The 26612-nt window shown below is 45.4% G+C and overlaps 1 protein-coding gene across 2 annotated transcripts in view; it reads left to right on the forward strand.

Moving 5' to 3' along the window:
* CPB2 (carboxypeptidase B2) overlaps window positions 1-26612 on the forward strand; it is a 75252-nt gene that overhangs the window by 44646 nt on the left and 3994 nt on the right. For both annotated transcript variants that reach the window (XM_075852256.1, XM_075852255.1), the window contains 2 exons: window positions 8421-8511; window positions 24887-25089. In XM_075852256.1, the coding sequence (XP_075708371.1) occupies window positions 8421-8511; window positions 24887-25089 (294 nt within the window). The remainder of the gene's footprint in view (window positions 1-8420; window positions 8512-24886; window positions 25090-26612) is intronic.

Here is a 26612-nt window from a genome sequence, read left to right on the forward strand (position 1 = left end):
TGCTCCAGCCCTCATTAAAAAGTTCCTCTCTCGCTCTGGTCCCAAGAAGAGGGGGCGTAAGAGGTGGGATACTGTAGCGTCCACGGCCGTCGATCATCGGGATTACTCACCCCCGATGGCCGCAGCCATGGATTGGTTGAGCGCTGGCTCGCATCTCCTCCACAGGAGACATCAGCACTCACTTCCGCTCCGTTCTGATGTGTCCTGTAGGGTGCGCGCGCACGCTCGTGCCCGGCCTTAAAAGGGCTAGCGTGCACATGAAAATAATCATTAATTAACCCATGATCACCCTGGATTATAAAAAGGGCTCTGCCCTTTCACTCATTGCCTGAGCGTTGTTGTGTTTACCCGTGTTAGTCTTGCAAATGGTCCCTGTTATCCTGTTCCCAGTGTTCCCGTACCTGCTGCCTGTATCCAGTGCTACCGTTGTTCCTGTGCCTTAGAAAGTTGTAGTTGTGTTGTGCCATCAGTCACGCCTGCTATGTAACACCACGCCAGGTGTCTGCTGCCAAGGTTCCATCTGAGCCTAGCCATTGCTACTGTCTGAACTACTACAGGTACCCTTGTTCTTGGACTATATAGACATTGACTTGGTACACTGTGTGGCCAGCTGCTATCCCGCTACAGCGGTACGGCCCAGTGGGTCCGCATACCCACAGATCGTGACATATATACAGCACCAGAATCAAGCTCAGTACATACATATATATATATAGCCCAAGAACCAAGCTCAGTACAAATATACAGCAACAGAACCAAGCTCAGTACATATATACAACACCAGTACCAAGCTATGCACATAAATACAACACCAGCACAAATACAGCTCAATTTAGTGCAACCCGTGCCGTATAGGTTTGTACGGCATAAAACTACAGCTCCCAGAATAACCCGAACAATGGTAAGTATATGATGGGAGTTGCTGTTTGACAAAGAAAAATCATACCACCCATCATCTCGCTGCAGATCATATAATGACTACAGTGCTGATCAGAGGCAGAATAAACATTTACATTAAGTGACTCACCGGTGAAGTGTTTTCAGATTCTAGTTCTTTTTCTCTTTTCTTCTGCATCCAGTCCAGACCTCTATGCAGTTTGCTGCTCAGATGTCTCCAGCTTCTCACTTTTCAAACATTTCTGCACCTATAAACGAAGATAAAATTCTCATGGTGCCACACACTATGCCCCTAAATAGAAAAGCACAATACACTGTGTCCCTGATTATAATAGCACCATACACTGTGTCCCTGATTATAATAGCACAATACACTGTCCCTGATTATAATAGCACAATACACTGTCCCCGATTATAATAGCACCATACACTTTGTCCCCCACACACAGTGCTCCCTGTAGATAGTGCCCCCATAGAGCCCCCTTTAGATAGTGCCCCTTGTCACGTTGGGTGCGTGGACCCAATGGGCCGTACCGCCTTGACGGTATAGCATCTGGCCAACAGGATACCAAGTCAAAGTCTATAGTTCGGATAGGTGTACCTGTGGTCATTTCAAACTGTAGGGAAGATAGGCTCGGATGGGACCTTGGTAGCAGGCAGACACCAGGCGTGGTGTAACCAGGAAGGTGTAGTACAAAGCACAACACGACTCCAAATCTAAACAGTACTTGGACCAAGATAGCACGGGATACAGGATACAGGTAGCAGGAACGGGAACACTGGGAACTGGAAAACACTTAAGGGACCATCTGCAGAGATGAACATCGGTAAACGACAACAATGCTCAGGCAATGCAGGAAGGGGCAGGGCCCTTCTTATAGTCCAGGGGGATCATGGGCTAATTTGGTATCTAATTCAGATGCGCGCACTGGCCTTTTAAGACCGAGCATGAGCGTGTGCGTGCACCCTACGGGACACAGCAGAGTGAAGCGGAACTGAGCGCTGGCGTCTCCTGAGGAGGAGATTCGGGCCAGCGCTCACTGATCCATGGCTGCGGCCATCAGGAAGTGAGTAAACCTGACAGTCAACGGCCATGGGTGTTACAGTATCCACCCTCTTACACCCCCTCCTCTTGGGACTAGAGCGGGAGAGAAACTTCTTCAGGAGGGAGGCAGGGTAGGAGGGTAGGAGGCAGCCGAAGCTTGTAGGAGACAGGGTTGATCTGCTGCAAGATCTCGAAGGGTCTGAGGAACCTGGGAGTAAACTTGTATGATATATAGAAAAATTGCCGAGGCAATAGGAACCCGTTTTTTTCCCAACTACTTACTAACTAATGGGATGGTACAATAAATGAAATACCTTTATTAAATTAGGGACAAACAACATGTAAATTTAAAACTAAAATGTGTACTGGCACATGCAATTTTCAGACATAAATCTGTCTATAGAATAGCAAACTGCTAGTAGATGCCGAGACTAAGTGGAAAATCAACGCTACTGAGCATGTCAAAGAACTTAGAAAAAATATCAGGCAAACTGCTAGTCTCGGCATCTACTAGCAGTTTGCCTGACATTTTTTCTAAGTCCTTTGACATGCTCAGTAGCGCTGATTTTTTACTTAGTTTTGGTATCTGTCTATGACATTAGTGCGCAGGTGTGGGCACCTGCTTGTGATTGGCCGTGTTGCATCGGCTTACTATTGGCCACATTTCAAGTCTATCAATCGCAGCAGAACTTGACGGACATGTCTCTGATGAGTCAACGGGTCTGGGGAAAAAATTAAGATATCATCGAGATAGACCACAACACAAACATAGAGGAGTTTCCGGAAGATGTCATTAACAAACTCTTGGTAGACTGCGGGAGAATTACACAGGCCGAAGGGCATCACCAGTTATTCATAGTGCCCATCTCAAGTGTTAAATGCCGTCTTCTATTCGTGACCCCGGCGAATCCGGATTCGGTTGTAAGCCCCACGCAGATCTAGTTTGGACATTTTTTGGGCTCCTCGTATGCGGTCAAAAAGCTCTCAAACCTATGGCAAGAGATATGTATTTTTGACCGTGATCTGGTTGAGACCACGGTAGTCGATGCAGGGTCACAAAGAACCGTCCTTTTTCTTGACTAAGAAGAACCCGGCTCCTTCCGGGGAGGAGGACTTCCGTATGAAACCCCTCTCCAGATTCTCCTTAATATAGGCGGACATGGACTGAGTCTCTGGTAAGGAGAGAGCATATACCCTACCACGGGGAAGGGATGCATCAGGAACCAGCTCGATAGGACAGTCATACGCCCAGTGTTGGGGCAGCATCTCAGATTCCTTCTTACTCAAGACATCCGAGAACATAGAATAATGAGGAGGCAATCCTGTCAAAGGCTGAGGATGAGGAGGAGGGGCTGGATGGATGGATCTGCCCCAGGCAGCGGTCATGGCACTTGGGACCCCACGGGAGAACCTTTACAGAATGCCAGTAAAGAACTGGGGCATGTAGTCGGAGCCAGGGCAGGCCCAGCAGCACAGGATTGACAGCCTTGGGTAGAACAAGAAATTAGATGAGTTCAGAATGAAGAGCTCCTACCTTGAACCTCAGCGGTTTGGTCACAGCCACAATCAGGTCTGGCAGAGGTAGTCCATTCACCAAGGCGACGATCAATGGCCTCTCCAGAGAGGTCGTAGGCAACTGGAGGAGATCCAATAGATCCTTGTTGATAAAACTGGCTGCGGACCCAGAGTCAAAGACCCGGTGGTTCTTCTCGAAGGACATAATAGTGACGGGGATGGACAGTTTAGAAGGGAGGTCTCTATCCAAAGCAGTATCGCCTAGGGTTGTCTCCCCAACCAATCCTAGGTGTCAGAGTTTTTTGGTTTCTAAGGACACAGACGCACGACATGGCCTCCGAGGCCGCAATAAGGACAAAGTCTGAAAGTACGTCTGCACGGTTTCTCCTGAATGGATCATTTTAGCTGGTCTACCTGCATAGGCTCCTCAGGTGGGCCACCAGGTGAGGGTAACAGGAACTGCTGGAAAGTAGGAGCCAGCCTAGGGAGTATTCTCTCCCGACTAATCTCCTGGAATCGTTCCTGGAGCCTCATATCAACCGAGGTGGCAAACAAAATGAGGGCGTCCAGGGTCGACGGCAGATCACGAGCAGCCAGTTCGTCCTTGATCTCGGGCGACAATCCTTGCCAGGATGTAGCCACCAGGGCCTCGTCGTTCCAGGACAGCTCTCCTGCCAGGGTACGGAATTGAATGGCGTACTCGCCCACGGAGGTGTCTCCCTTGCGCAGGTTCAGCAAGGAGCCTGCTGCCGACGAGACTCATCCAGGCTCCTCCGTGCGAAATATCTGGAGGAACCCCTGGACGTCACGGGTCACAGGTCCCTGCTGTTCCCAGATCCGGTTTTCCCACGCTAGGGCATTGCCAGCGAGCAGAGAAACAATGAAGGCAATCCTGGCGCCATCAGACGGAAATGCTCTGGCATGAAGAGAGAAGTGGATCTGGCACTAATTGAGGAATCCCCTGCAGGTACTTACATCTCTGTTGTAACGAGGCGATAGTGGTAGCGAGAATCGATGATCAGCACTGGTGCTGACAGGAGGTGTAGCAAGAGGATCAGGCGGAACAGGAGCCGAGGAGGCTGCATCTTGTGCATCTAACCGCTGTGCAATGGAATTCACTGCCAGGAGGAGTTGGTCCTGTCGTGAATGAAGATCTCGCAGATCTGCCTGTCAAGCTTGAGACATCGACATAGTCTTAGGCTGACCAGCGGGGTCCATGGCCTGAGCGTACTCTCACATTGGGTGCGTGGACCCACTGGGCCATACCGCCTTGACGGTATAGCAGCTTGTCAACAGGATACCAAGTCAAAGTCTATAGTTCAGATAGGTGTACCTGTGGTAACTTCAGACAGTAGCGAAGATAGGCTTGGATGGGACCTTGGTATCAGGCAGACACCAGGCGTGGTGCAACCAGGAAGGCGTAGTACACATAACAACAAGACTCCGACTCTAAACGGCACTTGGACCAAGATAGCACAGGATACAGGTAGCAGGAACGGGAACACTGGGAACTGAAAAACACTTAGGGACCATTTGCAGAGACGAACATAGGTACACAACAACAACAACGCTCATGCAATGTAGGTGTTAGGGATCTGCCAGGTACTTCATCTAGGTATACTCCTGGGATTAATCAATCCACACCTGAGGCCAGACCTGTTCGACTGACACCATCTCCCACCAACCAGGGTGGCAGGCTCAGGAGTGGGAGAGCCTATCGCGGCCTGGTCTGTCGGAGTTAGCTCCGCCCCCTGTCCTTTATTACCTGCCCTGTTCTCTCCCTCAGTGCTTGTAATTCTTTTGGATTCCTGGCCCCACTGCTGCTTGCTCCAGCCTGCTTCTGCCGTGCTTCTGCCTTGCTGCAGTTCTGCTTGACCTGCTTGCTTTGCCCCTGGCTTGCTTCTGTCTCCGTGCCCGCTCGGGTGTACTCACTTCGTCCTGGTCCTGACTGTCCGTTCGCCGCTCCGTTTCCTCGTGGCGTTCCGTGGCTACTGCCCCTTCCCTTGCGTGTTCCCTGTTTGTTTTCCTGTGCACTTAGACAGCGTAGGGACCGCCGCCCAGTTGTACCTCGTCGCCTAGGGCGGGTCGTTGCAAGTAGGCAGGGACAGGGCGGTGGGTAGATTAGGGCTCACTTTCCCTTCACCTCCTTCCTGCCATTACAGTAGGAAGGCGCAGGGCCCTTTTTATAGTCCCGGGGGATCATGGGCTAATTTGGTATCTAATTCAATTGCGCGCACCCTACGGGACACAGCAGAGTGAAGCGGAAGTGAGCACTGGCGTCTCCTGAGGAGGATATGCGAGCCAGCGCTAACTGATCCATGGCTGCGGCCGTCAGGAGGTGAATAAACCTGATGGTCCGCGGCCATGGGTATTACACCCCTCATAGAGCACCCTGTAGATAGTGCCCACCATGAAGCCCACTGTAGATAGTGCACCACATACATCCCCCAGTGGATGCTCTGCTCGGGAACTCCAGCGATAGGAAACCCCTGAAGTCATTAACCAAATGTCGTAAGGAGTGCTGGAGTCCTTGCGGTCATGCCATTGATAACACGCCGACACGAACAGCACAGGAAGCAAGACCTCAGTCACGTGGGGCCATGCCATCAATATTAGAAAAGCTACAGGACTTCCTGGAATAATTCACCGGGTTTGAACTGCACGATTTCGTACCGAATTTTAAATTAAGGTACGTTAGTAAGTGACTTCTTTTTATATAAATATATTAATGCAATGCAATTTTTGGTCCCTGGATAACCCCTTTAAGCACAAGAGCAAGTCCCCCTGTGAATAGCTCAAAAGAAACAAAATTAAGGCTTTGGAGTGTCACGGTCAAAGTTCTCACTTAAAGAGGCTCTGACAGTTTATTAATTCCCTATCTCCTAACTAATCTAATAGGTGCTGATATCAACAGTGTAATTTTTTTTCAAAAAGATTTCTTATTTGCAAAGTTATGAGCATTTTTCTAAATATGCTAATTTGGCTATACTTGCCAAATGGGAGGTGACTCTTTCTTTTCACTCTGGGCATTGTAATGTTTTCTGAATGATGCTGTCCAATCATCATACAGCTTCTCCCCCTTCCCGGCCCAGCAATACAGTTGTCACGTTGCGTACGTGGACCCACTGGACCATACCGCCTTGGCGATACGGTAGCTTGCCAACAGGACACGGGTCACAGGCTATAGTTCATATAGTGTACCTGTGGTAGCGAAGACAGTAGCAAGACAGGCTCAGCTGGGACTAGGCAGCAGGCAGTCTCCAGGCGTGGTGTAGCAGGACAGGCGTGGTACATAGCACAACACGACTTCAGCTCAACACGGTACTTGACCAGGATAGCACGGGATACAGGTTACAGGTGGCAGGAACGGGAAACACTGGGAACTGGGAAACACTTGGAGACCATTTGCTTAGATAGAAAAGGGTAGACAAAAAGGCTCAGGCATTGCAGGGAGGGGCACAGCCCTTCTTATAGCCCAGAGTGCTCTGGGAGCAATCAGCTCAATCTCCCACCTGCGTGCGCTTTGGCTCCTTAAGTCTGGACTGAGCTTGCGAGTGCACCCTGGTGATCACTGTGGAACAGGACGGCCACATGTGCAGACATCTCTGGAGAGAAGGGCGTCGACTGGATGGAAGCAGTTTGTGGTCAGCGACCATGGACGTTACAACAGTGTCATCATATAGTATAAAGCTTCCATTGCTGACTGTGTTTCAAACTTGTGATATCTCTGGTTGTGTCACAGCTAGAACTGCGATACTGGTGTCATATGAAAGATTAGAGTCTTATGCCACCAGAACCACTGTTCTAGGTGGTCCGCAGCCGGGGATATGGCTATTTGAAGTGATCCCCTTCAGTCCAGCCTAAGTCTCTCATACGGTGTGTGAAGCAGCTTTATACAGATAGGACAGCATCAGAGGCTGTGAGGTAGCTCCACCTCAGGAGAATCGCTGGTGTTGACACCCACTTGTCTAGTATAGGCTAATTTGCATATTTAGAAAAAACCTCATAACTTTTAAAATAATAAACTTTTTGGGACACAATTTTCACTAGCATTATCAGTGTGAAAGCGCCTATTAGATTAGCTAGGATATTGGGCATTACTAAACTAATGACAGATCCTCTATAAACCCTGTTGAGATGCTATAAAATTTCCCTCTATAGTCATAGGGTTGGGGATATTCCCATCATAGACATTTATGGAATCCACAGGATGTTAGAACGAGAACATTCACTTTAATGCAAATGTTGACCTTATTAGATATACACATGGCTCCGGTGTCATAAGGGTCCTTTTACACTGGCTAATTTTAGCCGTAAAAGCTAGCGCCAATCAACGAGACAGCTCTTTGATCGGCACTCGTTTGCTCCTTTCACAAGGAGCTATGATCAGTAATGTATGGGGACTAGCGATGGTTACTACGATCGCTCATTCCCATGAATTTCTATCATGTCGGCAGCACTTCTCCCTGTTAATACAGGTCAATGATTGGGAACAAGCGTTCATATGAACGCTCGTTTGCCCGATCATTGGCTCATGTAAAAGTACTGAAACAGCCCGTAGTACTATAGCATAGCAATGAGTTCCAGGTAAATAAATTTCCATTTTGTAGCCTAACATTTGAAATGAGATTTGATAATTATTTTTCAATATTCTGTTTGATGGCTTATTCAGAATTGGAATGGGATTTCTTGCTGCCTTAGCAGTATCCTAAGGAGGCGGGAAATAGACATGAATAGTCAACCAACTAAGAAATATGAGATGGTTTAAAAAACATTTTCTTTATTGAATGTTTTATTGAAATAAAATGCAAGAATAGATATCAGAAATGTATAGCAAGATTTTTTATAATGTAATTGAATACAGTGTAACAAATAAGAGTATACAAAGGGCAAGAGCATAAAAGATTTTCTAATTAACCTCGGACTTAAAAAAAAAAGGCTTATGCAATTTAACTTTTGACAGAATCGAATGTGGAGAAAGAATAGATCTAAGCATCCAAAGAACAAGTGCTATGGGACTGACCTTAATCGGAACTTTGATGCAGGGTGGTGCGGTATGTTCTTTTTTTTTCTCTCCTGATATAATTAGCAGGTACCAAATGCACAATAATACGAAATGATTTGCGGCTCCTTTAAAAAACAAAAAACATGTTACTTAAAATGCACTGTCTTTAGGTCCAACATACCGTGTTGAGTCATTTCTTAATAGCTCTTCCGGTCATTCTGTTAAATGTATAAAGTACCGTATTTTTCGGACTATAAGACGCACCTGACTATAAGACGCACCCAGCTTTTAGACAACAGAAAATAGGAAAACATTTCATATTTTACTTATTTTACAAAGAAAATACTATTGGTTAAAAAAAATCATTTGTTCAGTTTCACATTCTGAGAGCCATAACTTGTATTTTTCCATCGTTTGAGCGATGTGAGGGCTTATTTTTTGCGGGAAGACCTGTAGTTTTTATTAGCACCATTTTTGTGGTGCATACGATTTTTTAATAATTTTTTATTTAATTCTTTTTAGCGCTATGGTGACCAAAAGACAACGATTCTGGGGTTTTAAATTAATTTATTTTTTACGCCGGTAACGGAGTCAAATAATGCTATGTTGTAATAGTTTCAGACTTTTACGGACGCAGCGATACCAATTTTTTTATTATTTTTACATTGTGCTTGGGGAGAAATGGGAAAAGTTTTTTTTGTAACTTTGAAAATTTTTTACACTCCTTAAAATTAATCTAACTCTTTTTTTTTATTACACATTTCATGGGTATGTTCACACGTAGCAGCAAAATACGTCTGAAATTGCGGAGCTGTTTTCGGCTGAAAACAGATCCTGATTTTCAGACGTTTTTGTAACTACTCGCGTTTTTCGCGGCATATTTTACGGACGTTATTGGAGCTGCTTTTCAATGGATTCAATGAAAAACGGCTCCAAAAACGTCCCAAGGAGTGACATGCACCTCTTTGAAGCGGGCGTCTTTTTACGCGCCATCTTTTGACGGTGACGCGTAAAATTACACCTCGTAGGAACAGAACATCGTAAAACCCATTGAAAACAATGGGCAGATGTTTGTAGGCGTAATGGAGCAGTTTTTTCAGGTGTAATTCGAGGCATAAAACGCCCGAATTATGTCTGAAAACAGTGCGTGTGAACATACCCTATTAGTTCCCCTAGGGGACTTGAACAGCCATCATTAGATCGCTGGTACAATACACTGCAATACATGGATGAGTTAAAGAGGCTCTGTCACCACATTATAAGTGCCTTATATTGTACATGATGTGATCGGCGCTGTAATATAGATTGCAGCAGTGTTTTTTATTTAGAAAAACAATCATTTTTGACGGAGTTATGACCTATATTCGCTTTATGCTAATGAGTTTCTTAATGAACAACTGGGCGTGTTTTACTTTTTGGCAAAGTGGGCGTTGTACAGAGGAGTGTATGATGCTGACCAATCAGTGACCAATCAGCGTCATACACTTCTCCCCATTCATTTATACAGCACATAGCGATATAGCTATATCGCTATGTGCAGCCACATAAACACACTATAACGTTACTGCAGTGTCCTGACAATCAATATACATTACCTTCAGCCAGGACGTGATGTCTATTCAGAATCCTGTCACTTCTGTAGCATCTCTGTGATATTTACAGCAAGGCAAGCGTAATCTCGTTTGAAATGACAGGTTACATCGTAATCTCGCGAGATTACGCTTGCCTTGCTGTAAATATCACAGAGACGCTACAGAAGTGTCAGGATTCTGAATACACATCACGTCCTGGCTGGGAGGTAATGTATATTCATTGTCAGGACACTGCAGTAACGTTATAGTGTGTTTATGTGGCTGCACATAGCGATATAGCTATATCGCTATGTGCTGTGTAAATGAATGGGGAGAAGTGTATGACGCTGATTGGTCAGCGTCATACACTCCTCTGAACAACGCCCACTTGGCCAAAAAGTAAAACACGCCCAGTTGTTCATTAAGAAACTTATTAGCATAAAGCGAATATAGGTCATAACTCCGTCAAAAATGATTGTTTTTCTAAATAAAAAACACTGCTGTAATCTATATTACATCGCCGATCACATTATAGGGCACTTATAATGTGGAGACAGAGCATCTTTAAGGAAACAGCGTAACTAGCTGAGCTGTGCTGTTTCCGTAACTCCCATAGTAGTGAATGACAGCTACAGAAGCAGCGTAGCATGCTACGCTGTTTCCGTAATTACTATTCAGTTGTATGGGAGTTACGGAAACTGCGTAGCTCAGCGAGTTACGCTGTTTGCGTAATTCGACCATGTAACCAGGAAGTGAAGTAGTTGGAAGACAACGGAGCCGGGTAAGATAGAACAGGGTTTAGGGGGCCCCTTTCTAGAGATAGATGCGGGTCCCGTTAGAGCAGCGTGTCAGCCGGCACATCATGGGTTGGGAAGGGGTTAAGTACGGAGCGGACAGGGGGCCTGGCGCTGCCTGGTCCCTTGACTGCAGACTATAAGACACAGAGACTTTTTAGCAAGATTTATTCTTGCTAAAAACTGCGTCTTATAGTCCGAAAAATACGGTATATGCAGTAAGCTTCCTCTAGTGGTAACTGCTGGCTGACAGAATTTTATTATTTAACTCGATCAACCTCTGTACCAATGTTTTCTAGCGTAGAAAAGTCTCAAAAAGGCCCAAATGCAAATTGCGACTTTAGGCCTTCTTACATTGCCCACTTTGGTGAAGAGGGGTGTGGCTTCTAGAAGGGCCAAGTCACAGCGGCCTGGTAAATTTATTATAATTTAAGCCAGAAAACTGGTATAAATAATAGTGGAAGTGTAGCATCCACGGCCGCGGACCATCGGGATTACTCACCCCGGGACGGCCGCAGCCATGGATCTGTGAGCACTGGCCCGCATCTCCTCCCCAGGACAAGGCAGCGCTCACTTCCGCTTCATTCTGCTGTGACCCGTAGGATGCACACGCACGCTCGCTCTCAACCTTAAAAGGGCCAGCATGCGCACGTGAAAATAATTATCAATTAACCCATGATCACCCTGGGCTATAAAAAGGGCTCTGCGCTTTTTCATTGCCTGAGCGTTGTTGTGTTTACCAATGTTAGTCTTGCAAATGGTCCCGTAGTGTTATTCTGTTCCCAGTGTTCCCATATCTGCTACCTGTATCCTGTATCCCGTGCTACCATTGTTCCTGTGCCTTAGAAAGTTGGAGTCATGTTGTGCCATCGGTGAAGCCTGCTGTGCTACACCATGGCTGGTATCTGCTGCCAAGGTCCCATCTGAGCCTAGCCGTTACTACTGTCTGAACTGCTACAGGTACCCTTGTGCTTGGTCTATATAGACATTGACTTGGCACACTGTTTAACCAGCTGCTATCTCACTACGACAGTACGGCCCAGTGGGCCCACATACACACAGATCGTGTGGGGCCTAGCAAGGAAAAAACTCATGCCGGGCCTCGTACCTTGACCCCTCATCGGACAATTAAATCAAAAAAATGTATGCTCATCTCACTGCTTCTCTTCTTCCCTCCAAGTCCCCTTATCATGCTGTGGCTCATACAAGGTCCTGATGCTGGGCAGCGTCAGGAAGTTGTACGTGTTGCGGCACTGATGGAGATGATGCTCTAATTTTCTTTATATTGAGACTGGCATATGATAAACCAATCTCAATAAACTCACCCCTATGTCTATTAATGATATTTGAAGTTCTGTTTTAGGAAAACAGAGTTGTAACCGCTATAAAGATACATGAAGCAATTAAACAGCGCAGAATTTTGGACTAGGGTTAGATTAGTGCAGTTGCATGACTGCAGTGGCTAATAAGATGGCACATTTACAATGGTCCTATCATTTACATACAGGGCAGCAAAATGTTGAGAGCTAAAAGCTCCAGACAGCGGCCCCTAGAAGCAGATTAACCTACTTATGTGTATATTGTAAGGCAGGGCCGCCATCAGGGCAGTGCTACATGTAGTGCTATCAGGGGCCTGGCCCCATGGCTGAAAAAAAGGGGCCAGTCCAACTCGCGGCCCCCCTCGGCACCCCGCTGTAACTTCTCCCTCTCATGGCAGGCTATCGGGAGAGGGAGAACAGTAAGTAATAAAACACACTTTTTTTTTCTCCAAGAAATATCTATCTATCTATCTATCTATCTATCTATCTATCTATCTATCTCATAATAAAGATATCATACAGATTTTTTCATGCCATTCTATCTATCTCTCTCTATCTCATATATATTATATAGTTTTAGCCTATGGCTACACGGCCATTTTGACCGCGACATATATCTTTCATATCACAAGAAAATGGCAACAGCACTCTACGAACACTAATGCCACCTAAAACACTACATATAAATAAATAAATATGTGTTGCTGCTGAATCAACTTACAATAGTGAGGTTCTTAGTGCACATTTTGATCAAATTGTGTGAGCCCACCTGCCACGACAAGGCAACCTCACCTATAAGGTGGGTCCATACGCTGACCATACACACTGTTCTGGGTCTAAGCCTGCATAGTATACTTAGTGAAGGCAGGCACCAGTTGGTTCGCAAAGTAACATTGCCATTTTAAGATATATTGTTTGCAGTCACAGGCATGCTTGCACCTGTATACACTTTTTTTTTATTTTGCTAGAATGTGCTGATCAAACTTTTTTGTGTATTATAGCTTTTATATCATATATATTTATGTATTGTACAGTTTTAGGCTGGGACTACATGGTGACTGTGGCCGCGACACTGGTCGCATGCACAAAGATGGCTTTGGAAAATTTGCTGTCCAAAAGCGAGTTTGCGCGCCATACATTTTAAGCTCCGCCTTGTGCCCTGCGTGTAAGCAATGCGCACATATTTGGGATCACTGAAGTCGGCAGAAGTTGCCAAATACGTATTCAGGGGTATTTACTCAGTGGCATGCACCAGATGTCAAAAAACATCACCCAAAATTACATATTCACATTTTTTTTTACATTTATTTTACTTTATTCCTTTTACATTTTTTAAAAAGTAATATGGAAGCCCAACATGTTCTGAGAAAGACAACACCAAATACATGTAGGTTGGAAGAGTAACAGAAGAAACATTTGCTTTTAAATTGGCACATGGCTAAAATTTGAAAATGGGCCTGGTCAGAAATTGGGGTATAGCCTCTAGTCAGGAAGTGGTTAAACATTTGAATAAGGGTCCCAGTGTTAGGTACTTGGAGAAAGGAAAGCAATATAATAGGGCCTGTTCCTTACTCTGAAGTAACTAACGCTTGGGCCATGAGAGGACTTACAGAAGCAGTAGATGCTGCATGAGAATCATGAAAGCAGAAGCTCCGTGTGCAGAGAGCTTGCCCACCAGACATGTCCTTCTCTACACAACTGACTGGACCCTGCAGGCTGGTGAGTGTTTCTGCCCAGTGGCGTAACTACCGCGGTAGCAGCCGTAGCGGCTGCTATGGGGCCCGGGGCTTGAGGGGGCCTGTTGCACCAGACGACACGCCCCCCCATATGCCCGGTGGCGCCGCTAGCAGCCGTCATGGCTGCTACAGCGGCGCTACTATGGGGCCTGCACCACCGAGCCTCCAAGTATGGGCTGGGCGACACAGGCCCTTTCATGCCTGTAGGTGTCTCTAGCACCGGAGGGTGCCCCGGTGCTAGCGGCAGCAAAATACATGCATTAGCACTGAATGATCAGGCATGTTCCGTGCCCAACCATGCAGTGCCTTACAATGACACTGATTTGCTAGCGGTGCGATTATGTCTTCCATGCTTGGAAGGTGCTGATTGACGGGGCAAGTCATTCTGCCCTGCCAATCAGCGGCATTGGACGACGCTCGTTCAGCTCCAGCAGACATGCTCAGAAGAGAGCATGTCTGCATCGCCAGTGAACAGCGTGGGAATGGGATTATGTGAGTATGTCAAGTTTATTTTATTTTTTTCTCATAAAAATGTGAGTGGCTTTATCCTATAGTGGGGGGTCTATCTACAGGGGGGGTTGTCTTTATGTGGGCCATTATATACAGGGAGGGTCTATATGTGGGGCACAATCTACAGGGGGGTCTATATGTGGGGATGTGGGCCACTATATACAGGGGGCTCTATATGTGGGCCACTATATACAGGGGGCTCTATATGTGGGCCACTATATACAGGGGGCTCTATATGTGGGCCACTATCTACAGGGGGTCTATATGTGGGCCATTATGTACAGGGGGGTCTATATGTGGGGCACTATATGTGAGACACTATACAGGGGTGGGCTATATGTAGAGCACTATCTATAGGGGAACAATTTTTTTAGGGTACTTTCTATAGGGGTGGGCTATATGTGGGACACTATATACAGGGGTGGGCTACCTGTGGGGCACTAGCAACAGGGTGGCTATGTGTAGTGCACAGTCTACAGGGGTGGGCTATATGTGGGACAATATATACAGGGGGAGCTATATGTGAGACACTATCTACAGAGGTGCGCTATACGTGGAGCACTATCTATAGGGGAAGCTATATGTAGGGCAGCACGGTGGCTCAGTGGTTAGCACTATTGCCTTGCAGCTCTGGAGTCCATATGTGGGCACTATCTACAGGGGCTTCTTTGTAGGTCACTATCTACAGAGGCTCTATGGGGGTCACTATCTACAGGGGCTATGGGGGGACTATCTACAGGGGGCACGGTGTGTGTGTGTGTGTGTGTGTGTGTGTGTGACATAGTGTATGGGACTATTATAATCAGGGACACAGTGTATGGCGCTATTATAGTTAGAGGTGCAGTGTATGGTGCTTTATTATATTTAGAGGTGTTGAGAATTTTAACTTTGTTTATAGGTGCAGAAATGTTTTAAAAGTGAGAAGCTGAAGACATCTGAGCGGAAAACTGCAGAAATGGGTCATGGCCGGTAGAAATCCATCATAGAGGTCTGGACCGGAGGGAGAAGAAAAGAACTAGAATCTGAGACGTCACCGGTAATTCACTTAATGTAAATGTTTATTCTGCCTCTAATCAGTACTGTATTCACTGTGTGATCTGCAGCGAGATGATTATGATATGATATTTTTTTGTGAAACAGCATCTCCCAGCATATCCTTACCATTGTTCGGGCCATGCTGGGAGCTGTAGTTTTACGCCGTACAAACCTATACGGCAGGGGTTGCGCTAAATTGAGCTGTATTTGTTCTGGTGTTGTATATATGTACTGATCTTGGTTCTGATGCTGTATGTAAGTACTGAGCTTGGTTCTGGTGCTGTATATATGTATGAGATTGGTTTTGGTGCTGTGTATATATGTAATGAGTTTGGTTCTGGTGCTGTATATATGTACTGAGCTTGGTTTTACTGCTGTATATATGTACTTAGCTTTGTTCTGGTGCTGTATATATGTCAGAGCTTGGTTCTAGTGCTGTATTTATGTACTGAGCTTGGTTCTAGCGCTTTATTAATGTACTGAGCTTGGTTCTGGTACTGTATATATGTCAGAACTTCGTTCTGGTGCTGTATATATATATATATATACTGATCTTGGTTGTGGTACTGTATGTATGTACTGAGCTTTGTTCTGGTGCTGTATATATGTACTTAGCTTTGTTCTAGTGCTGTATATATGTCAGAGCTTGGTTGTGGTACTGTACATATGTCAGAGCTTGGTTCTGAAACTGTAGTTATATAGGATATATTTATAATAACAAAATTGCAGGGCAGATGGAATTGTTCTCAATTCATTGTAAATTTAATAGATTTCATAGGAATCTGTCAGGTAGTGTAATGTAGGGGTAGGGAGACAGACAGGTGAGCCCTAATCTACCCACCACTCAGTCCCTGCCTACTTGCAGGGCCCGTCCTAGGCGACGGCGTACAACTGGGCGACGGTCCCTACGCTCAATAAGTGCACGACAGACAAACAGACAAGGGTACACAGAAGCAAAGGGAAATAGGGCAGTTGCCCACGGAAACACCGTGAGCAACAAGAATAGTGAACAAGCCGAGTCAAACCAGGAGTGTACGAGGTACCAAACGCAGAGCAGGAGAGTAGTTAGTAAAGCCAGGGTCAATTTGAAGCAGAGGTCAATAGTACTAGCAGGAGCAGCAGAGCCAGGAAACCAGACAGAATCACAGGCAACGGAAGAGCAGTAAATGAAGGTATAAATAGACCGAGGGCGGGAGCTAGCTCCGTCTGGCCAGGCTGTGATAGGCTGAGGAGTGGGAGAACCTGAGTGGTAGCAGATCGAGTCACTCTATCAGACCTAGGAGCAGATGCAGACTGATTAACCACGGGCATCGACACAGAAGCTGTGTCTGGCAGATTCTTTACGGGTAGTTTTAACCCCTTGAACCGCCACCATGCGGTAATACATGACCTGACAATATTTCCAAACATTCCCTTGTACGTTTTTTTCAGATGCAGCAAAATCCTTAAAATCCACTTTTAAAACGATGCACACTATATGCTAATTACTCAGTAGAGGGTCATGGGTCGGTGCCGCTATCCCCTGAAGAGTCACATAGTCCTGCCTCCAAACCCACCTTTCTATGTTTAAGTGACATCTCCCTGGCTTATGAAACTATCTCGGATGCGCCATTGCCTTGTGGCACTATACACAAGGGGGGAGCTGCGTGGCACTATACATAAGGGGGAGCTGTGTGGCAATATACACATGGGGGAACTGTATGGCACTATTTACAAGGGGGGAGGTCTGTGGCTCTATCTACAGGGGGCTGAGTGTGGCGCAATCTACAGGGATCTGTGTGCTGCATTTTCTACTAAGGGGGGGCTGTGAGCACTGTATACAAGGGAGTGGGGTTGTGTGGGACTATGTACAGTGGGAGCTGTACAGCGCTATATACAGTGGGGGCTTTATGGCGATATCTACAGGGGGGCTGTATGGCACTATCTACAAGGGGGAGGTGGGGGCGCTACCTATAAATGGCGTGCTACACAGTCTATAGGCTGGGCTATATAGCACTGTCTACAGGGGGCTGTATGGCACATTCTACAGAGGGCACTATTTATAAGGGGGGCTGCTGGTGGCACCCGTGGGGGGGCCCCGGTCAAGAGTTTGCTATGGGGCCCAGTCTTCCTAGTTACATCCCTGTTTCCGCCCCTTTCTATCCGGCTTCACATTACTCCTGACCCCACTTGTAGAATATATAGAGCACTGTATGTTAAAATGTTTTTTTTAGTTTCCCTCACGTGTTTTGCAGCAATTATATGAAAATAAGGGGAAAACCACGTCAATTGTGCCACAATTATGAAAATTGCATAAAAAAACGGTACAAATCATAAAAAAACAGTGCTGATGGGCTATATTCTCACAGTACGGTCAAATAAAATTTTTGCCGTGATTTTTCAAAAAATGGGATTTGACCATTTAGACAAAGGCGGCCGCTTCTGGCATCATAGTTATCTATGTCCCTGCCTCTCTGCGGAAATACTGTCCTGTACTGTAATCACGTTTTCAGTATTCCCGCGGGGAGGCAGGGACTCCTAGCATCATGGATGAGTATGATGCTAGAAGCCCGGCCGCCTGAATAAGGCCTAAGGCCACTTCAGACGTGGCGGATTAGTCTCTTATTTTCCGTGCGGATTTAATGTCAGAAACTTCCCAATGCCGGAGTCCCCAGGCAGGGCAATCGCTCTGCCCTTGAACTTTGGCCCTTGGGAAGCTCCTGACATTACTGTCCAAATATGGACATCAGGAACATCGCAAGGAGTCCCTGGGCAGAACACTAGTAGAAACTCTGGGGTCTCCAGCCCCTGGAAAGCTACTAACGTCACCGTCCATTTATGGACAGTGACTTTAGAAGTTTACCCAGGGCCATTCCCAGGGCAACGTTTCCCACTGATGCGACCCCTGAGCACGGATTTCAAGCCACAGTACACTGTGAACAGTAAAGCATGTTGGTGCAAAAATCATGATATGGGGATGTTTCTCATACCATGGTGTTGGGCCTATTTATCACATACAAGGGATCTTGGATCAGTTTGAATATATAAAAAAACTTGAGATCATGTTGCCCTACGCCAAAGAAGAAATGCCCTTGAAATTGGTTTTTTCAACACAACAATGACCCAAAACACACAGTAAGTGAGCAACATCTTGGTTACAGACAAACAGATTGAGGTAATGGAGTGACCAGCCCAATTCCCTGACCTCAATCCCATAGAGACCTTGTGGGGTGACATAAAAAATGCGGTTTATGAGGCAAAACCCAAAAAATGCAGAACTGTGGAATGTCGCCCAATCTTCCTGGACCGGCAATAGCCGAATATTCCTTTTTCTTTACTTTCTGTAAAGGGTTACCACAAACGAAATAAATTTGGTTATTCTTTTGATTTGGAATTGAATGTGTAATATTTCCAGTGCATTTGCATTTAGGCAAATAAAAGTTATTATAATGATTTTGCGCTTTATTTGCTTTTTTTAAACTCACTGCTATGTTTTATGAACACTGCTGTATGTTGTTGTTATGGAGCGGGCACAGAAGCTGTAGTAGGTGTCGGCTGTACTATACAGTCAACATACTGCTTCAACGGCTGGGATCGAAGATAACTCTGATACTGGCCGTTTAACCCCTGAGATGCCGCAGTCAATAGTTGCCACGGCATTTAGGAAGTTTGATAGAGGGAGGGTGCTCCCTCTGTTTCCCCATCTGCACCCTCGTGGCATGATCATGGGGTGCCGATAGTTGTCATGGCAGCCAGTGCCTTACAAATGCCCCCAGGCCTGCCATGTCTACATGCCTATTAGGCTGTTCCAAATGAGCAACAAACTGCTGAAATCGTAATGCCACAAGTGGTGATCAGGATGAAAATCACGAAAGTGACTGATATTGTTAAATATGTACTTGGAGAGTACTATATATCTTGCATTTTAATGAAATGTGACTTATAATATAAGTTGGAGCACTATTTGTACTGTACTGGCTAAAACATAATTCTTTTAGACTATGTAGCGATCTTTTAAAACATTGTGAATTACCTGTATATATGATATTAGTAATATATTGGCACCTAGCACTTTTATTATTATTCATTCATTGTTATTTTTTGCACTGTTTTTTTGAGACGATTGCGCTAAGCCTTTTGCTATGGATTTTTGCTATATATGTTTACATTCATTAGCACTAGCACTTTAATTAATTCATGACCTATATGTTCGCTTAATACATATGTTCATTTAAGCTTATTGATGCAAAAGCATCATATTTTTTGGCACTTAGCACTTTAATTAATAAATATTGAACATGGTACATATCTCGTTGTTGCATTATCTTAACTTATTGCGAAGTATTCTCGTTGCACTGAGCACTTTGTTAGTAAATTTTTTCTCTTAAAACACACAGGTTTCTTTCAGTATAGATCGGTTCATACCAATATACGAATGTATGAATGTGGGTATATAAGTATCAGTACATTTTGACACAATTACATCTTTTATATTCATTATATGTTTTGTTTTTTTCTCCTGCGGTCTCGAGTCCATGCGCGGTGGTGCACATGCCTGATATGTACCTCTCCATTTCGCCATCGCTATTCCGCCACACGGAGGTAGATGGCCAGGGAACTTTTTTATTTCGCTGATTGGTCAGTGTTACGGATCTTCCCCTCTCACCTGCTACCTGGCGAAATGACGTAGGGGTTATTCCAACATCGTGAAGTCATCTGGGCATACGCCGCTGTCATTACGCCCGTTCACGTGACCAGACGATATCAATAGGGTTCAGGTTTGTTGTATCACATCAGGGCCGGCCTTAGGGGTGTGCAACCTGTGCCTTCACACAGGGCGTATCACTCCAGCAGGTGGAAGGGGGCGCTGCGCTGGCTCCCTTCCCCTGCTTGTGTCAGAAGCGCCCGGGATCGGCGACTCAGCAGTCGCCTTTCCGCCTGGGTGCTTCTTCGCATAGTGGCCGTCGCTACCGCTGTAGCAGCCATAGCGGCTGCTAGTGGCGTAACCGGGCATGAGGGCGGTGGAGCCGCTAGCAGCCGCTGCGGCTGCTATAGCGCCAGCGACGGCACTATAGGTATCGCTCTGCTATCTACTAGTGCCACTGCAGCTCCCTGAAGGAGCGGAATCCCCGTGTGGCCAGGGATTCCGCTCCTGGAGCGCTCCTTGATGTCTCTGTCCATATATGGACAGTAACATCAAGGGAAAATCTTGCAGCAGAATCCCCGTCCACAGCGTTGCACTCCAGGAGAAGCCAATGATGTAATTGTCCATAAATGGAAACAGACGACAGGAGCTTCTCCTGGATATAAAACTGCCTGTGTAAACGTTTTAAAACAAATTTTATTAAACATAATTCATTATTAAAAAATGTAGGGCAAAAGTTGCCAAAGAAATCAGCTACAGGCGTTGGCAAGCAAATCCGGATTGCACACAATAGCTTGCGGGGTGTGAACATGTAGTCAGCACCAAAATAGAAGTGCCTAGCATGTAATAAACACCCCACACATTCACAGCTGCTAGGTGTGCTGGCAAAATATTTGAATGGGTTTGCCTGCCACAGATATAAAAAGACCACTTCCCAACGCGTTTCTGCACCAAGTAGGGGAGCGTCCTCAGGGGAATATCTTGTCTTATTAATCTTTATTGGTAAAGGGCCGGTCAGCATGTATTATGCTGTTTAAATTTCAGTTACGGCACGTATGAGACATCTGAGCTTCTCCTGGAGTGGAATCCCCGGTCACAGCGTCGGCAACGCTGATGTCACTGTCCATATATGGACAGAGACATCAAGGAGCGCTCCAGGAGCGGAATCCCCGGCAACACGGGGATTCCGCTCCTTCAGGAAGCTACAGTGGCACTATCTACAAGGGGGCTGTGTGGCACTATCTACAAGGGGGCTGTGTGGCACTACCTACAATGGGGCTGTTTGGCACTACCTACAAGGGGGCTGTGTGGCACTACCTACAAGGGGGCTGTGTGTCACTATCTATCAGGGGGCTGTGTGGCACTACCAACCAGGGGGCTGTGTGGCACTTACAACCAGGGGGCTGTGTGGCACTACCAACCAGGGGGCTGTGTGGCACTACCAACCAGTGGGCTGTGTGGCGCTACCAATCAGGGGGCTGTGGGCTGTGTGGCGCTACCAACCAGGGGGCTGTGTGGCACTCCCTACCAGGGGGCTGTGTGGCGCTATCTATAAGGTCGCTGTGTGGCGCTATCTACAAGGGGGCTGAGTGGCGCCATCTACAAGGGGGCTGTGTGGCGCCATCTGCAATGGGGCTGTGTGGCGCTATCTACAAGGGGGCTGTGTGGCGCTACCTACAAGGGGGCTGTGTGGCGCTACCTACAAGGGGGCTGTGTGGCGCTACCTACAAGGGGGCTGTGTGGCGCTACCTACAAGGGGGCTGTGTGGCGCTGCCTACAAGGGAGCTGTGTGGCGCTGCCTACAAGGGGGCTGTGTGGCGCTACCTACAAGGGGCTGTGTGGCGCTACCTACAGGGGAAATCTGTGAGTGGTGGGCTGATGGTCATTTTACTGTGAGTGGGGGGCTGATGGTCATTTTACTGTGAGTGGGGGGCTGATGGTGATTTTACTGTGAGTGGGAGGCTGATGGTCTTCAAGTAGTTTCCGCCTCTGACCTCCAATTGAAATTAATAGGAGACAGAAAATACCTGCGGGCGCCCGTTTGGAGCAATTTTGCCTGCGTCTTTTGCATTCACTTCAACGGCTTAAGAAAAAACACAAAAAAGGTCAAACAACGCTGTCAGTTCCTGAAGGAATTTTGAGGCAGATTTTTTTGCCTTACAAAAAACGTGTGTAAACATACCCTGGAATGTAGTGCTTCTTTTTTTTTTTTTAGCCGTTTTCGCTCTCTCTCGAAACAATTTTGGTAGAGGTGCCCTGAGGAAATTTTTTTTTTCCAGTTCTGCCTCGAGTCCAAAAAGGTTGGGAAACCTTGTACTAGGCTACAGAATCCCATCGTGGAGCAGCTCAGTTCGTCATGGGAACGGGGCCTAGGTGAGTACAATTTTTGTTTTTGTTTGGGGGCACTGTCTACAAGGGGGAGATGTGGGGGCTGTATGGCACGATCTACAAGGAGGTGGGGGATTATGGCACGATCTACAGGGAGGCTGTATGGCAAAATCTACAGGGGGTACTATACTATGTGGGGGCCACTAAGCGGACATTATACTGTGTAGAGGTACTATAGGTGGCATAATACTGTGGCCACAATTCAATTAGAGGACAAAATGCTGTGTCCTTGAAGGGGTTGTAATATATTAAATATTATTATTATACTGTATGGGGGCACTAAAGGGGGATTATAATTTTTTTTTTAATGGGGTGGGGCACCGAAAGATCATTTCGCAAGGGGCGCCATCTATCCTAAGGTCGGCCCTGTATTACATCACCTAGTTTGTGTGTACATGTTACCAATAGCCGTGACGTAACACATCAGGTGATGTTGATATAATCAGCTGTGTCCATTTAAGTATTTCATATAACCAGTCACATGTCACTCTTTAGAACTTTTTATTGTCGGCAGATTACTTTAATAACCCTATGCCCCCTCCGCTTAAACCACACCTCCTGAGGAATACTAAGAGAAACGCACGTGAGGTGCACTTTTCCCGTTCCTATATTTAGGTGAGCCTATACTAATCTAAATCACCATTGTTACACTTGCACATTTCTGCACACACTTGGATTTTTTTTAGTTAAGTAGATGTTGGTATTTTAGATCTTAAATATCATTGGCAGCCTATATATCATACAATTGGTTGTTTATTGCATGTTACCTTGTATTTAACATATTGTGTATACTCACCTTGTATCTTGATCCATCTTTATATGATGTTTTTAACGCCTCATGCACACGACCGTTGTGAGACTCGGGCCGTTTTTGACGGCATCCGAGTGGCACCCGATAGTCTTCACGGACCCATTCACTTTAGCGGGTGAATCAATTCCGTGAAAAATTATCCGAGTCTCCGATCTGAGGAAAGATAGGACATGTTCTATCTTTCCTCAGATCACTGACGGGACTCGGCCGGCGCACACGGTCATGTGCATGAGGCGTAATATTCATTCAATAAAGCATTTTATATGCCTTCAATGTTGTTATGGTTTCTCAAACGTTGTTACTTGTTCCAGGTATAGCCTATTAAATTGCCTGTCAGTTTTACACATCGTTTTACACAGACAGGCAATAATTTTTTGGTATACTTAGGCTTCGTTCACATCTGTGTCAGGGTTCCGTTGTGGTATTCCGTTGGAGCTTCCCGTCAGAACGGAACCCTGACTAACAAACGGAAACCATATTTCCGTTTGCATCACCATTGATTTCAATGGGGACGAATCCAATGCAAATGGTTTCCGTTTGTCTCAGTTGTGCAAAGGTACCGTCGTTTTGATGGAATAAATACCGTAGTGGAATTGTGGAAGCGATCAGAAGAGAGCATTGTGCCATCTCCGGAATCCGTTACAATTACCTGCTTCAGCCCTCTCTGGTCTTTCCTCTTTCCCTCTTTTTTTCTCTTTCCTTGTCCTCCTCTCTTCCTTGCTCTTCCTTCCCATCCCTCTTTGGGATATCATATTAATAGAGACATGTCACAATGGTCAAGGTCCGGTGTATTGTTGCAAACAAAGTGCTATATTGTGTTTTCCGTGTAACAAGATTACATTTTCCATAAGTGTTTTTACATGGTTTATTTTTAATTTCTTATTTGTACTTTTCTTTGTGTGATTAAGGCTAGGTTCACACAAGCACATTAACGTCCGTAATGGACGGACGTATTTCGGCCGGAAGTCCCGGACCGAACTCAGTGCAGGGAGCCGGGCTCCTAGCATCGTAGTTATGTACGACGCTAGGAGTCCCTGCCTCTCCGTGGAACTACTGTCCCATACTGAAAACATGATTACAGTACAGGACAGTTGTCCTGCAGAGAGGCAGGGACTCCTAGCATCGTACATAACTATGATGCTAGGAGCCCGGCTCCCTGCACGGAGTTCGGTCCGGGACTTCCGGCCAAAATACGTCCGTCCATTACGGACGTTAATGTGTTCGTGTGAACCCAGCCTTACAGTCCTTGCTGGACCCTCTTCTTTTCATGCTTTTAGCAAACCTTGATTTATCATATTCTATAAAACCTTCAATTTTTTAAAAACTAATAATAATAAAAAAATTGCATTGTGAAATCTCTGAGGGTCCATTCACATCAACGCTGTCTTTCCATTCATCAGTTTTGCTCAAGCTTTCCATCAGAGGAACAGATGAACGGAAAGCCAAACCAAAACTATCACATCTATTTGTATTACCATTGACTTAAATTGTATTTTTTTTTTCTTTCAGTTGGTTTCAGTTTGCCTCTGTTCCGCTAGATTTCAGTTTTGTTTTTTTTTGTAAATCCGGTCACTGACAACATATCTATATATTCTGCTCTAATGCACCTATAACAAATTATTATATTATACCCTAGGACCGGGTGCCTCCGGTAATTCTTGCCATGACACATACTGTGGACCTTTCCCAGAATCTGAACCGGAGGTGGCTGCAGTGACCAGCTTTATCAGACAGCACACGGATAACATAAAAGGCTACATAACAATGCATTCGTATTCCCAGATGGTGCTCTTTCCATATTCATATACAAAAGACAAATCAAAAGATCATGATGAACTGGTAAGACTGACAATGTTGTGTAGAGATAAAAAATAAAGTACAGTCTTGTAACCTTTTATTAAGGGATCTTTTAAAGACTATTTAACGTTCAAATTTTGTGTCCTAAATTTGGCAAACTTTGTCCCAATTTATAATCTAGGTCATGAACAAAACTATTATAAATGACTTAAATGTCAATTTCTTATGTTAAATGGTAAATGTAAGACAAATTCCAGCTGATCACATTCAGAAGTTGTCTTGTTTCAGGTGGTCTACACCACTACAAGAACTCATTTGCCTCCTCTTCATGTTCAAAGTAGCAAAACTCAAAAGGAGCTGCACAGTACACAACAATCTTATTATATGACCTGTCAAAAGGCAAAAGAAAAATGAAAACATTAGATAGGCATAGACTTCATGTCTGTAAATTGGTACCAGTAGGGGCAGTCTAACATACATAACTGCATCTTCGAAGGCTTGCTTTAATATGACTAGGCAGCAGGTAGGAACCAGGCAGGCGCCAGGCGTGGTGTAGCAGGACAGACGTGGTACTCAGCACAGCATAACTCCAATTCAATACTGCACTTGGACCAGGATAGCTTGGGATACAGGTTACAGGTAGCAGGAACGGGAAACACTGGTAACTGGAAAAAACTTAGGAGACCATTTGCAAAGACAGACTAGGGTAACGACAACAAAGCTTAGGCAATGCAGAAAGAGGCAGTGTATTAGAACTGTCAGCTATTCACTGACAGCAAGCATAGTGGGTCCTGACGTTGTCAGGACCCACTAGGCTTCCGTCTATGGCATAGCCCAATTCAAATACGTGCTGTGAAAAAACTGTGCGGTCAAAATGGTAACAACAACCATTGAATTCCTCGAGGGGTGTCGTTTCCAAAATGGGGTCACTATTGGGGGATTCCTACTGTTTTGCCACCTCAACACCTCTTCAAACCTGGCATGCTGCCTAAAATATATTCTAATAAAAAAGAGGACTCAAAATGCACTAGGTGCTTCCTTGCTTCTAGGGCTTGTGTTTTATTCTACGAGCGCAGTAGAGCCACATGTGGGACATTTCTAAAAACTGCAGAATCTGGACAATACATATTTAGTAGTGTTTCTCTGGTAAAACCTTCTGTGTTACAGAAAAAAAAATGTATAAAATTGAAATTCAGCAAGAAAAATGAAATTTGCAAATTTCACCTCCACTTTGCTTTAATTCCTGTGAAATGCCTGAAGGGTTAAAAAACTTTCTAAATGCTGTTTTGAATACTTTGAGGGGTCTAGTTTTTAAAATGGGGTGTTTTATCAGGGTTTCTAATACATAGGCCCCTCAAAGCCACTTCAGAACTCAAGAGGTACCTTAAAAAAAAAGCTTTTGAAATTTTCTTATATGAAATGTTAAATACTTTTGTGTCAAAAAAGACAAAAGTATAATAGGTATGATACCTTTATTGGCTAACCATAAAAGTTCTATATGCAAGCTTTCAGAGCACAGAGGCCCCTTCTTCAGGCAGTTTACAAATGAATGACTTAGAAAAAAG

Source organism: Rhinoderma darwinii, chromosome 2, assembly GCF_050947455.1.
Source record: "Rhinoderma darwinii isolate aRhiDar2 chromosome 2, aRhiDar2.hap1, whole genome shotgun sequence".
Classification (NCBI taxonomy): Eukaryota; Metazoa; Chordata; class Amphibia; order Anura; family Rhinodermatidae; genus Rhinoderma; species Rhinoderma darwinii.